Here is a 15,098-nt window from a genome sequence, read left to right as displayed (position 1 = left end):
ATTTATGTCAATAAGCCAATTTGGATGTTCCCAAAATTTTGTACAACGCTACGTTAGCCTCAAAACATTCGCTGAAGTAAAGAGAACTATGTTATCCAACATTCCAATGATAATCGTGCTCTTCTCTCTGTCTTGGATTGTGGGCATGGGAGTATTTTCAACATACGTAAACTGTGATCCTCTGGCAGCAGGATATACCAAGAAAATGGACGAGATTCTACCATTTTTTGTGGAAGACAAATTTGCATATCTGCCTGGATTTCTTGGACTCTTCATGGCCACCATCTTCAATGGTGCTCTTAGCCTCAGTGTGTCAAATATTAATTCTCTAGCTACTGTAACGTGGGAGGATTTTTTATCCCCATTGCCACAGTTTAAAGGACTGACAGAGAAACAAGAAGTAAATACAATAAAGTTCCTTGGATGTGTGTACAGCATCATTATTTTGGGAGTAGCATTTGGAGTAGGACTTCTCTCAGGTGTGATTGAGAGTGCTATGTTGATGACTTCCGTGACTGCTGGTCCTCTTTTGGGAGTTTTTATACTGGCTATGATTTTTCCTATGTCAAATTGGAAGGGAGCAGCAACAGGAATGATTGTATCGAATATTGTTTCCCTTTGGCTAGCATTTGGTAGTTTTACTGTAAAATCTGCTCTACCAGACCTTATGCCAACATATACAGATGTAAGATAATGCTTAATTTTGAATGATTTCTTTCAATTTTAATTTTTTTTAACTTGTCTTTGTATAGAATTTTATAAATTTATAAAATTTAAGTAAAAAAAATTGTTAACTGATTTTACTATTTTGCTAGATCAAAAAAAAATTTAAAAAAAAATAATTTTAATAAAATGTTTATAGAGTCGAGGAATATCTATTTGGCAAGACCTATCTTGACCTATTGACACTCTATTTTGTACCATTTGAAATACGAAATTTGACCACTTATCCTTACAGGATAAGGTGGGTTAATGAAAAAACTTCATATTATTTAGATTTTATTAGATACATTAAATAAATTTCAATATTTTGACGAAATTGCTATTATGTGTCCCCTGCCAAACAGATGTTCCATCGACAATACTTCGTTTTCATAATCCTATTTATTTTAAATATATTTTTAAATATTCAAAAATAGTGATAATGATAATTTTTTTCAAGGGATGTACGAATGACACATTCTCTCGAACCATCACAAAATCTTCATCATCGTGGTTGGTTAACAATATGCCTTTGGAAGTAGGCTGGGATATGGAAAATGTTCCTACTAGTCCTCCAGTGCATGATGCGTAAGATCAATAAAAAAATATTTTTTTAAATATAAATCAAATAATTCTTTACATTTACACACAGGTCAGTTTTGGAAAGTTTTTATTCCATTTCCTATATGTACTGGAGCATAATTGGAACATTAACAACTGTCATCGTAGGCATAGTTGTGAGTTGGTTGACTGCGTCTAAGGAAGACATATATGATTCAAAATTGCTGTTTAAACTTGCATTTAAATTGTCCCAGTATCTTCCCGGAAAAGACCGCCAATATAAAAATTTACCTACAAAAACTACTTCCGGTCTTGTTAAAGATCTTAAAGTTACATTTCCAGCTGAGAAGGATAATTTAGCATTTGAAATTGATGGAGATCCAGAATTTGTCAATGCCAGAAAGAAATCAAATGGTTTTACAATAGCTACCATTGAAGATATCAACAAGATAGACATAATAAGTGACGACAATTTGCCATCAAAAATTATCATAAGTGATAAAAATGGGAAAAAGGAAGTAGGAAATGGACTAGAATCCCTTCAAATTAAATCACTAGTTGTTGATAATGAACAACTTTTATTAAAACCAATAGAAATTTATAAACGCATTGATGAAAATTATGTTTGATACAATTAGTGTAATATAAATAATTTGTGATTCAAAATTTAAAAAAAACAACTAATTTAATGACTATCCTTGTGATGTTTGTTCTTTTTTAAACTTTACTGTTCCAAACTAAACTCATTTTCTTCCAATTTGGAAGTAAGTTATTGTTTTTGGTCACGAAAATGATAAAGTCGAAATATTGACTGTGATTTTCAAGACAAAAATCTTATATGTAAGAACGTAAAAGAAAAAAAAACAATAATTTTTAATACTTAGTTAATTATCAAGACAGAATGTTCGCATTTTAAAACTTAAAAAAGGGATCTGGTAGTTAAAATGTAAAAAAACGAAGAGGCGACAAATAATTTAGAATAAATTAATAAGCAGATTTACTAAAATGAAAATAACTGAAATTCGGGTGAAAATAAATAATTTAGAACGCTCATATATTAGGAAGAAGTATCTTAACAAATTATATTAAGTCACAGGTGAATGAAAATGAGCAGTCCCTGATATTAATTTTAATCTTAAAATGCGCATCAGAATTCGATTAAGAATTTAAAAAATCATATTAAGTAACCATCAATATGGAAAATACGTCCAATACGAAAACAAAAACGACTGGTTCAAATCTGACTCTGTAATAATTCTATTTTCAGTCACAACAAATAGGCTATAATTTTTTTGAGACTATTTTTAGCAAATTTACTAAAATCAATCAAGATTAATCGCACAACAAGTATAGTTATGAATTCAATGTTATAGTAGAAGATGGGGTTTATGCTTATTAAAGCATATTAAGCGTGCTGAAAATGTTCAAATTACTGACTTTAAAAATTAAACTAACTGCGAAATATTACGTGACAGAAAAAAGAGCAGTATTAACCCTTTAAGAACAAGTGGGTCACCGGTATAATTAAAAAAGAAATTTTCTTCGAACACCTAAACCTAAAAAGCCAAAAACAAAATCTTTTGTGCCACCGGTGATCGACTCGGCCTTAAAAGGTTAATTTATACGAGATATTTTCAAATAATTTTACTCAGTGAATTGCAGAATAAAAAATGCAGACAATTTTTATATCATATACGTGGAACACTTGTATCAGTACTATGTGAAAGTTATTAAAAGCTTTCAAGTGCTCGAAATCAGTTCCTTAATTTGAAATCTAAAGGCATTTTAATTATCACTTAACCATTTGCGCCATATTAATATTAGTTAAAAACGCTCATGGAAGTAAGACAATATTCTTAAATCATTCCTGAGATTAAGTTTACTATAGTCATTAAGTTTATTATTCATATAGTCCCTCTGTCCCAAAATAAGTCGTACATTCTTTTATATAAAATGTACTAGCAAACGTACGACTTATTTCGGGACAGAGGGAGTATTAAATTAGGGAAATCACTGGATAGAACTTTTGCTCCGTCCCGCAGAGAGAATAAAATCAACACTACACCAGTTACTGTATTCCGTACAATTTTTTTATCAGTAAAATATACATATTACATAATTAAATTTTACATATTACAAAAAAAAAAAACACAATTATATTAGAAGTATTAAAAGTCAATATGTAGAGCATTAGGATTAGTTATTCTTGACTATGTACAGTCATTTATTTTCTATGAATGTCCATGAGTAATGCATAGAAAATTTAGGTATATCATGATGAAGAAACACTTAGTCTCATATAGATCTGATTTTGAGTAATAAAATTTTGAGAGAGAATTTAGTGGCTCATTCCATTTTTGTGTTCGCTTTGAAGAATTCCACAAATCTCTTCGTGTCCACTGCGTTTTGCATAATCTTCCGCAGTAAGTCCAAGAAGATCCACTTCATCTTTATCCACATAATTCTTAAGTAGATATTCCACGAGCTTCTTATGTCCGTGTAATGCAGCAACATGAAGCGCAGTGCGTCCCGAAGGATCTGGCTGAGACAGGTCAGCCCCAGCTAAGCGATATGACTCAAATCGCTCAAGTCTTCCCCTTGCAGCTGCTGCACACAAAAATTCACCCACACCTCGAGCTGATCCTGTTATATGTGCCCCACATTTTATCAGAAGACGAATAATTGCGTGGTGATCATTTGCAATCGCCTCCATGAGTGGTGTACGATCATGGCGATCACGCACATGAACAGTCACACCGTGTAGCAGGAGATGCTTTACGACATCCTCACGCCCTTCAGCTGCGGCAATATGAAGAGCTGTTCGATAATCATAATTGACACTTGATAAATCAGCCCCGTATGACTTCATGAGTTCAACCTTGGCTAAGTCTCCCGCCTTTACAGCAGAATTCACCATAGCAGGAAAAAGTGTAGCTCCTAACTGGGACAATTCTTGCGGTGTAGACAGATGTAGAGATCTCGCAACAGCATCCACTAAATCAAATTCTTGCATTTCAGGTGATTTCCCTGCTGTAAGTTCACCCCGAAGATTGCGTTGCATCATCTTTTTCTTCTCCTCCAATGACCACTCACTCTTTCCAAGACAATAGGCCAGCTTAGTGAGAGCTGCTTCAGGAGTCATATCATATCCAGAGATTACTCCACAATCCTGCAATAGGCGACCTGTTTCATACAAGTCGCACACAGAACCTGGATAAATAAATCCAAAACAAAGCGTTTAGTTTTATCAAAATCATTTTAAAAATAATAGTGTGCACGTATTCAATCGAGGGTTTATAGGCCATACATCTCTATCTCACCGTATATAGCTAAACACACTGATACCATCGTAACATTTAACATCACCCTTAACGAAAATAAAATGGTCATCATTTAACCCCCCCCCCCCTTTAAATCTAAATTTGAAGTGGGGTACCTTTTTTGAGATTTTTCACCTAAGTTTAAGTGGAACTGAGCCATATCGAAATTTAGCTTCTCAATCTGTTTGTGCAGTTAAATTATATCACTATAAGGCTTACTTTTATTTAACAGGTGAAAAATCCCAATTTCATAGGTGTCCTACTTTCAAAGCTGTCCCACTTCCTCCTATTCGATGGCGCAAATAATAATTCTCTTAAAATGCAACAACTCTGCAAAACATAACAATTTTTCAAAGGTTTCAAACCATTGCTGCTCTATTCAAAATAGTCTGCAGTGATAAACACAGATAAAAGTGGGTGATAAGCCTAGAACAGCTTATAAAGGTGTGATTCTCAGATTGTAAATTTGGTTTGTGGGCAAACTTGCACGGTTTTTTTTATGTGCAAGCAATGCTAATTTGGTTTAATTTGTACAAAAGTATCTAAAAAGCTTTATAATCGATTTCTTCGGAAGCTGTGAGATCTATGAGAGATAGAGGCCTCAAATTTTACATCGCTTTCGCTCAGAGATCTACAAAAATATCCAAAAATGAATGAAAAGCAAAGTAGAATTGGAAGATAATTGGTTAAATTCGTTTTTGCATATTCTTAAAATTGTCTCAGAACACAAAAGTTTCCGAAAAGAGAACACCCTTCATTTTTGGCATCAGGGATGCTCCAAACATATACCCTGTGAAATTCAGAGCGATTGGAGAAAGTCAAACAAAATGCTAATTAAAATAGGCGTGATTATATACAATAAGGCTCTCGCTCAATCGGCTCTTTTTCAATCGAGCGAAAAATTCTGTAGTTAATTTTCACATTTAACCCTTTAAGGACGATTGGAACACCGGTGTCCCATAAAGAAAATAATTTTTCCTGACTATCTAAAGTTATTTTTTCCTTATGTTTGTACGTAATTGCAAAGTAGAAGGTTGAAAGAATCTAGGATATTTTTTGCAAGTCTCCAGCTATTTGGCTATATAATAAATTTTTAATCTCAAAAAATGACGAATTTTTAAATTCTCATAATGATAATTAATTTTAATTATTTTTTATACTTCCAACTTTTTTAAAACAAAAACGTTTTGAAAAAAGAAACTACAGTACTCAAACATAATATTTTTCATTAGAGTGAAAATTATCATTCATTGGTATTGTTAGAAAAATTACTTAAATTTTTAGGCTATTTTTGTCCCTATTGCTCATAGAGATAAAAAATACACCGAATAAGACTCTCCTGGATTTTCTAAGGCTAGATATAAGACCTTTTACTGATTTTGTTTATCGGTTTCATTTTTATTGCTGATTTTCGGTCCGCGAAAACTATCTCGTCGTTAAAGGGTTAATTTTGAAGCAAATTTGCTCGAATTCGCTGTAGTTCCTCTTATTTTGTCATGATTCTTTATAATTGAGCGCTTTTTGTGGAATTTAGAATGACTTTGACGCCCAAATCTCTCGATAATTTGAATGACATTTTGCACCATATGCCCGATTGAGAGAGAGTCTACTGTATGTATAAAAATTACACCTGGGTTACGACAATAATTTTCCAGACAACTTCGAAAAGTACTCGTATGACAATTCAATTTTGAGTTGAAATTTTGGTGGGAAAGAATTACTTCAAACCTACAGTGAGTGTCAATAGTTTGTTGCCTAATGGATGTTTGAGAAATCAAGTGGAAAAAATGATAGAAAAAAATACTTTTCCAAAATTTTCTTTTTGCAGATGAGTTCCTTGTAATCCGTAGATATTATTTATAGTTTTCAAAAAAAATAATTAATTTTATTTCATATCAAAAATAATTGTTTTCCAAAAGTAGGTCATTTTTAAAAAATCAAATGTTTGTTGCCTCATTAAAAAAACTAATTCAAAATGGTGAAAACGTGCAACCAACTTTATGTAAACCGGTTACATTTTAAGCTTATGTCATTTGAGAGGCAAATGGTGGATTTGTACATTTTTAAGGCTGTCAACGGTAAATATATAGGTGTAAGAGTGATGATAAATAACAAGAAATAATCAGTTTTTTGATAATTCATAATTTAGGTTACATTGGGAAATTACAAAAAGTTGAAAGGTGGGATATTGTCCAGAGATACTGTTGGAAGGAATCGGCGTCGCTTAATTGCCAAATTTTATGGAAATTCATGAAAAGTTAAACATAAAATGGTCAAATATTATAGTGATGAGGCACGAGTACATTTGAAAAATGCTACTGGTAGACCCAAGGTTTCGCCTCAGAGAGTGAATAACCGCATTCTAGGTTTCTCTGATAGTAACCCCATGATGTTTGCTTCAAAAATTCAGAGTCGGCTGGTTACAGAAGGCATACAGGCTTCAAATGCTTCGAAAATCAAACTCAAAATGAAAGAAAATATAAGAATAGGTACTTGGCTCGCAAGATTCCATTGGTAAGCAAAACCAAACTGCGTAAGACGTTGTATTTTTACTTTTTTAGCATGTCCCAAGTGAATTTACAACCTTTTAACCAGATTGGTTTTGTTTACCAATGGAAACCTGGAAACCAAGTAATTATTCTTACCACTTTCATTCAATTGCGGTTGGTTTTGAAGCCTGTATGCCTTCTGTAACCGGTCGACTCTGAATTTTTGAAGCAAACATCATGGGGTTACTATCAGAGATACCTAGAATGCGGTTATCGACTCTCTGAGTCAAAACCTTGGGTCTACCAGTAGCGTTTTTCAGATGTACTCGTGCCTCATAACTATAATATTTGACCATTTTATGTTTAACTTTTCATGAATTTCCATAAAATTTGGCAATTAAGCGTCGCCGATTCCTTCCAACAGTATCTCTGGACAATATCCCACCTTTCAACTTTTTGTAATTTGCCATTGTAACCTAAATTATGAATTATCAAAAAACTGATTATTTCTTGTTATTTATCATCACTCTTACACCTATATATTTACCGTTGACAGCCTTAAAAATGTACAAATCCACCATTTGCCTCTCAAATGACATAAGCTTAAAATGTAACCGGTTTACATAAAGTTGGTTGCACGTTTTCACCATTTTGAATTAGTTTTTTTAATGAGGCAACAAACTTTTGATTTTTTAAAAATGACCTACTTTTGGGAAACAATTATTTTTGATATGAAATAAAATTAATTATTTTTTTTTGAAAACAATAAATAATATCTACGGATTACAAGGAACTCATCTGCAAAAAGAAAATTTTGGAAAAGAGTTTTTTTCTATCATTTTTTTCACTTGATTTCTCAAACATCCATTAGGCAACAAACTATTGACACTCACTGTATATCTACCTCAATGGTCAAGATGATTTACTCTCTAGGTCTAGGTAATTCTTTTTGTGTCCAAAATTCAACTTAATATTTAAATTTCCATACATTCTATATTGCAAGTATTCAGGCTTGTAAACACCCTGAAATTCCGTGAATAGAGATTTAGTTACCATAAGCTTTGCGTTTATCACTGATTTTTATTATTAAGAGTAAAGGCTAATAAGAAATGCTCTGTCATTATGATGTTATGCGAAATACTCAAATTCGTAACCTAGATGCTAATTATTCAAAAGTACTTTCATACCTTTTACCATTTATTTACCGGCTCAGAATTAATTTGACCAGATTTATAAATATTGGGACCAACATTTATATATATATATATATATATATATATATATATATATATATATATATATATATATAAATGGCAAGGTGGCTGAACAAAGGAACAAGATTCAGAGCTCATAACTCTCAAACCTCTTCTGACACGAGGTTAATATTTTGCACAATATAGCTCATTATATTGGTTAAAAGCTCACAGGTAAATCTTTTAGGAAAAATAGAACAAATTCACAATCTTCGAAGGCATGAACGTGCGAAGGGTGAGTACTTTCCCCTAACTTGGCTTGCACGTTTAAGGGCAGTTTTGAAGACAAAAATTTTCCAGTTGACCAATTCAGCAGCAAATAAAATCATTGTGTCTACCTGAAGGGAAAATTTTATACGATATTGAGACCTTAGAATGGCCACCGGAAGTCAAAGATCACCGTATTTGAAGGCCTGGACTTCCGTGATGGCAAATTATCGATTTACGCTGGGGTTTTTGTGCTGCAGCGTCAATATAAATGTCAATATGTATTTAGATAGAAATTGACTCGGAAGAATCCCTACTACCTGTATGTACTACCATTTTGTCTTTATTTCAAAAAAGTCAATCAAAAACTGAGGAAAATACAGCGTGTTAATTTGTTGCATTTTTTCAGCCACTCTATAATATATATATACATATATATATATACATAACATAAATACATATCATTTTGTGACGTGCAATTTTCACTAAATCTCCCAAAAGACAAGAAACCAATTTAATGTAATATTCCCTGGCCGTAGGGCAAAAAAGGCAATAAAACAAGTTACTTACACTTAAGCTTAAAATTCATGCGAGCACCCCATATGCCAGCGAGAGACAATGATGCGCATTGGAAACCACGAATAAAGCTGAGTGAGGAGTAAATAACTCACGCAACAATTCGCTTAGCTTGAATAGATTGTCCATGAGTGGGTGCCGTTGGTCCCAACATGGACTATATTATATCATATACATATAACATAAATACTTATAATTTTGTGCCGTGAAATTTTCACTAAATCTCCCAAAAGGCAAAAAAACAATTTAATGTAATATTCCCTGGCCGTAGAATAAGAAAGCCAATCAAACAAGTCACTTACACTTAAGCTTAAAATTCATGCGAGCACCCGATATGCCAGTGAGAGACAATGTTGCGCATTGGAAACCACGAATAAAGCTGAGTGAGGAGTAAATAACTCACGCAACAGTTCGCTTAACTTGAATAGATTGTCCATGAGTGGGTGCCGTTGGTCCCAACATGGATTATATATATCATATACACATATAATTTTGTAATGTGAATTTTCACTGATCCTCCCAAAAGTCTACCTAACCAATTTAATGTAATATTCCCTGGCCGAAGGGCAAAAAGGCAATAAGTTACTTACACTTAAGATTAAAATTCATGCGAGCAATCGATATGCCAGCGAGAGACAATGAGGCGAATTGAAGGCATTGTAGGCAACAAAGCTGCAGTGAGGAGTAAACTCGCTCGAATTTATTCTGAATGAACTTTATACTCATCAAAATTTTAATAATTTAATAACTATATTTATTTCTTCACTACTCATGTTCAATAAGTTTGACTCGTTTGACTTTTGAATGGGTTGCTTGCGGGCCCTTTTAAACTTCCTGAATTCAAAAATACCTTCTTATACTTCGTGATTCTTGATATTTCTTCTAAAATTGCTCAAAATAAATGATATTGAATTTCGTATAAAAAACGTGACAACAAAAAAACAGGAAACTTCAGATTTCCAAAATTCTACAAAGGTATGGTATTCAAAATTGCATAGAGGGATTATTTATTTTTATTAATATATATTGCACTCTGTTGAATTCGAAGCACTAATATTGACTTCTATTTATTTAAGGTCACTTAAAATGATTCGAAGACTTACCTGTAGTACATTGTGTGCAGTTGACAATTATCATACCATTCTGTGAGGCATCCTTAAGCGCTTGCAACATATCTTCGCGATTAGATGGAATATTACCAGCCCCAAAAGACTGCAGCACCACCCCTCGCATGGGTGGTTGTAAGAATGCGCGAATTGTGGCCGTTGTGATGCTAGGAAAAAGTCTGAGAATACCAACATTCTCATCTAGATGACTATGAACGCAAAAGCGATTAACAGTACATGGTCGGAAAATCAGTCTGTAATCCACCTCTACGTTTATGCCCACATTAGCCAGGCATGGAACATTTGGAGTGTCAAATGCATCCAATGAAGCTGAGCTTACCTTTATCGTACGATTACCACGATAAAGTTTGGAACCGAAGAACACTGATACTTCCGGTATTACATAATTTCCCGCAATTATCAATGCAGATGTGAAATTATCTTTTCCGTCTGTACGAGTTTCGAAGATTGGAATTTGTGATCCCGTGATGATTACTGTCTTGCCCAAATTTTCAAGCATAAAAGACAGGGCAGACGCTGTATACGAGAGAGTATCAGTACCATGAAGAACGACAAATCCATCGAAGAATTCATAAGATTGCTGAATAGAGTAATTACAATAATTAGAACCATTTATTTTATATGTTTTAAAAAATAAAACAATTCTTACCCTAATATCCTCAGCAATTCGCACCCAATCATTTATAGTCATATTGCTGGAATCCAAGAGTGGATCATACTCTGATATAGTGTAAATCACGCGCCTTGGTTCGTTTTCAACAAAAGGTAAAACTAGAGGTGCCATAGAAGCACCAGTGCCAAATCTCTGCTGAGCATATTCTACATCATGCATGTGTGGAAAACGACGGATATTCTTCACAAGTGCATTCTGGATAGGTTCAAGTGCTGAAAAATATTTAAATTAATAAATAATTGCATTTATTTTGCATTCCTTGTTGTTATTTAACAACAATTTGTAGTTGATTAAGTTGATGACTAGAAAATATCTGTTTGAATTGAATTAGCAAATTCAAGCGCAATGGCAATTGTAAAGCAACACACACGTGTTCTTTGACCAAAACTTTATCACTATTGTTACCAAACAATAGTAGTGTGTGTTTCTTATACTATGTTTTTATAATATTCCATTTTATATTTTGTTTTGTTTATATTGATGGTCATTATTAGTTATTTATAATTATTTATTAAAATGGCTATCACAATTGTAATCTCAATAAGATCAACAAAAACAAATTTTCCTAGTCATAACATTCTTTATGATCATTTTAGAATTTTGCCTTTTTAATGTTAAAAAAAAACACGAAATAGCACTATAATAAGAATCTTCTATAATAGAAAATTTGTGATATTATTTTATTAATTAGCTGAGATTCATTACGTTTTGTATTAGAGACATTTTAGCAAATTTTAAGAAAAAAATGATACATTTATAATATCTATTAAATAATTCCATTGTCGAATATTGTAAAGAAAGGAGCAAGATATTTTATAATTTAGCAACCAGACGTAATTTCTCTACATCTATACAGTCGAATAATTTGGGAACGTTTAAAAATGTTAGTAGAAATGGGAAATGGCGGAAATGGAAGGTCAGAGGGCAGAGAAAATTCTCTGCTGCTACTGGGAATCAAACTCTATTCAATTAGTGAGAGATGTCTTATCTTAACAACCCTTTAAGGGCGAGAATAAGGTTTAAAATTGGGGGTCAGAAAAAATAATTTTTTCCGCCTTTTTAGAGCGAAACATGACTTTAGATGGCCGTAGGAAAAATTTAATTTTTGGGTCATCAGTGACCCAATCGTCATTAAAGGGTTAAGGGCTGAAGATTATTGAAATAGACTTTTCTTTATATCTCAAACGTTCTTTTAATTTGTCTCGTATACTTTTTCCGAAAATTTGATTTCTTTTTTAATGTTTAAAAGCTATAACTATAAGTGAACATAATGGTTTTCATTATAAAATTTATTTCCCCATTGCTTGCCAACCATGCATAAAAAATTATTGCCTCAATTTTTAAACTTCTTAAAGCATCACCTTTGTTGCTAATTTAATAATAAAATATACGCCACAGCAACAAGTTCATATGAAAACAAGTGCCAGAATAAAGCAATCATTTTTAGCATTTCACTTGCTAATAAATATGTTTTTCAATTGAAACATCGTACTTCAAGATGAGAAAAAATAGCGTCTGACTGCTTTATGAGTGTCACAATTTTAAGCAGCTTGACCCATACAATTTCATATAAATAAATTGTCGTCATGTCGAATTTCTGATCGAGTGAGGACAAATGATTCTTTTCTTATCCGTGTCTGTGATGAAAGGGCGATAAAAAAAATTGTGGAAATTTCACATGAATGTTTTTCCATGATTATACATTTATAAAAGCATGGTCAGGGTCAAAATACTTTCTTCCAAGAAGTAATGAAACTGGTTGATCTTGAAAATCTTACCATTTTTCTCATTTCTCATCATTCCAATCGTTCCACCAGTATAGATCACAAGGACTTTAGCTTCACTATTTCCCGATGCCAGCATGTTCCCGTAGCTCCTATTCCGCCTTAGAGATGATTTATCTGACATTTTCGATGGCGTGAAACTGCCCATTTTACTGAGACTCACAGATTTTTGACTGGATCCCAGGCTCACCTGGCTAATACTTGCCGAACCATTGACTTTCGCACGAAATTCATTTCCAATATCGTCACAATCTGACGAGTTTTCCATGCTGATATGTACACGCCAAATTCCTCTTTCAACTTCGATAAAACAAAACGATAAAATGAAACAGACGGACAAAATTACGCACTCCGATTGAGCAACGAAAACTATGACAAATACAGAAAATTAACTTGAAACTCGTCTGTACATCAAGACGTTCGAAATTGGACTGACTGCGAGGCAGGCAACTCTTTGTAAATATAACGTGCACGAGGCACAGTTAGTATACTGATAAGAAATAGGGTGGTGCTGTATAGTGATAAAGTTTTGAAATTTTAATTTTTATTCCTATGAAAGTATTTCTGAGTTAATCAAAACTTTTTTTAATCACTTTTAGAAAATTAAAAATTAAAGAATAAATGATTTTACATAGTCAAGTAAATCCATTAAAATTAGGTTTTCTTCAATGTTTTTTTCTTAATTTTTAAAAGGTTAAAAAAAGTAAATTACATTACTGAAGATCGTTCAGAGCCTTTATTTTCGGTTTTAGCACATATAATATAGGCTTTAATTTATGAGATCCTGTGTTCTGGACTTCATCGTCAAATTCTCATGATCAATGAGAACAAAATCATAAAAGTTCACAAGTTAATTTAAATCCGACAAAACTGGTAAAAATTCCCAGGATTCAATCTTCTGTGGACTCGGTGGTAATGGAATTTTAAATATGTCATCCTGGTAATTACGTATAAATTTCTCAAGATCCGATACATTTGTGATCTTATTAATCTCAGTAATGCTATCATTAATTGAATTTGATGGCATTTCGTAATGTTTTGGGCAATTTTTATGTAGTGGTGAAAATTTGTTTTCGCACACCGAATTGATATATTCTTTCCCTTGTTCACCTTCTTTATCTAGATCATCTAGTAGAACCTTGTAGTCATTTGGCCACATTGGGTTATACTCTTCTTCCACTTTCCAGTCCATTCGCTCAGTGATACATTTTCCTGGGATTACTGGATGAGCCTGAATTTCTGTTGCGTCTTTGCTCTCGCTGGACTGAGATTAATATTTTTACTACGGTAAAAAATAATAATAAAACAATTTACTCACCAAAAGATTTGTATTAGAATCCTGATCCATCTTCTCCAATTCAATCATCGCATTATCCACAAGTTTTTCAACTCTTTGCAATAGTTCCATCATATTTTCTGGGTCAGAAGTGCATGAAAATGTTCCAGTTTTGTTGAAGGGACTGTTAAAGAGGTCATCTTCATCAATTTCACATCCATCTTCTGAATCATTTTTATCGCTGAAAAATGTTTTTGAAAGCAGGTTTAATCACTAATGACGTACTGGATGTGATTCTTTTACAATTACTACAACACTATTGTCATTCTTGTCTGATTAACCACCTTCCATCGATCTCATAAATCTCATAGTCATATTCACGGAATACATGTTTTAAATATTCCTGATTTCGTAATCCTGAAAATGAGCGGCCGCTAAAATTGGACCCTGCCAACCCTGCTCTAGCAGATAAAAACGGACTTCAACAAGTAAAAAAAACATTTAGCCAGTTTGAAAAAACACTTCTTAACATTTTTTTTTTTCATAATATTGTGACGAATTTGTCTCAAAAATTCTGGTTCTCTGCCAGTTTAGGACTAAAACTTATACGGGCTTCAGACCTCTAAGGCTTAGCCAAATGGCTTAATTTGTCTAACTGGATATTGATCAAGGTTTTTGGGAAAATTTTGATTTAGGATTAAATATTATAAGCAAATGATCAATGAGCGAAAACCAGTAAAAGTGATTACGCTAAACCTTTAGTCTGAAGACCACTTTTTAGAAGGATATTGGCTTGAATGTGCGATTTTACATTTGAAGCTTATACTTCGGGAGGTCAAAACATATGTGTTTGACCAAGAGAGATTCAGTCCTTGTAGATATTTAGATCAAAAATAGAACTTAAATATTTATTATACGATTCAGGTGGAAACCACCTGCCCTGAGAGCACTTGGTTAAGTGAATCATTGGAATATTGGGATTCAACAAACAAAACCCTTTTTCTCGAGAACAAGAACCTCTTTTTCTTTTGTAAGACAATAAATTTTGATAAAAATCCCTTGAACTCTGAGAGTTTTGACTGTCATCTGCGTAAAAACTGCTCTACATGGCAATGGCAATGCAGCCATTG

At 33.0% G+C, this 15,098-nt stretch overlaps 3 protein-coding genes across 3 annotated transcripts; 1 reads left to right on the top strand and 2 right to left on the bottom strand.

The window, feature by feature from the left end:
- The first annotated feature begins 6 nt into the window (after nt 1–6).
- LOC129799450 (sodium-coupled monocarboxylate transporter 1-like) lies at nt 7–3,600 on the top strand. Its single transcript, XM_055843326.1, has 3 exons — nt 7–685; nt 1,163–1,290; nt 1,355–3,600. Exons 1-3 carry the CDS (start codon nt 89–91, stop codon nt 1,890–1,892), a joined length of 1,263 nt encoding a protein of 420 aa, XP_055699301.1. The 5' UTR covers nt 7–88; the 3' UTR covers nt 1,893–3,600.
- Nucleotides 3,332–13,137, bottom strand: LOC129799449 (L-asparaginase). The gene is made up of 4 exons (XM_055843325.1): nt 12,687–13,137; nt 10,885–11,120; nt 10,212–10,815; nt 3,332–4,473 (listed from the first exon to the last, which is right to left on the bottom strand). The coding sequence occupies exons 1-4, from the start codon at nt 12,958–12,960 to the stop codon at nt 3,602–3,604; spliced, it is 1,986 nt and encodes a 661-aa protein (XP_055699300.1). The 5' UTR covers nt 12,961–13,137; the 3' UTR covers nt 3,332–3,601.
- Nucleotides 13,138–13,415: 278 nt separating this feature from the next.
- On the bottom strand, nt 13,416–14,204 carry LOC129799448 (uncharacterized). The gene is made up of 2 exons (XM_055843324.1): nt 14,011–14,204; nt 13,416–13,956 (listed from the first exon to the last, which is right to left on the bottom strand). Exons 1-2 carry the CDS (start codon nt 14,101–14,103, stop codon nt 13,543–13,545), a joined length of 507 nt encoding a protein of 168 aa, XP_055699299.1. The 5' UTR covers nt 14,104–14,204; the 3' UTR covers nt 13,416–13,542.
- Between the last annotated feature and the right edge of the window lie 894 nt (nt 14,205–15,098).

This window comes from Phlebotomus papatasi, chromosome 1 (genome assembly GCF_024763615.1).
Source record: "Phlebotomus papatasi isolate M1 chromosome 1, Ppap_2.1, whole genome shotgun sequence".
Lineage (NCBI taxonomy): Eukaryota > Metazoa > Arthropoda > Insecta > Diptera > Psychodidae > Phlebotomus > Phlebotomus papatasi.
Note: the sequence above shows the minus strand (reverse complement) of the source record. Positions and strands in the feature narration are given on the sequence as shown.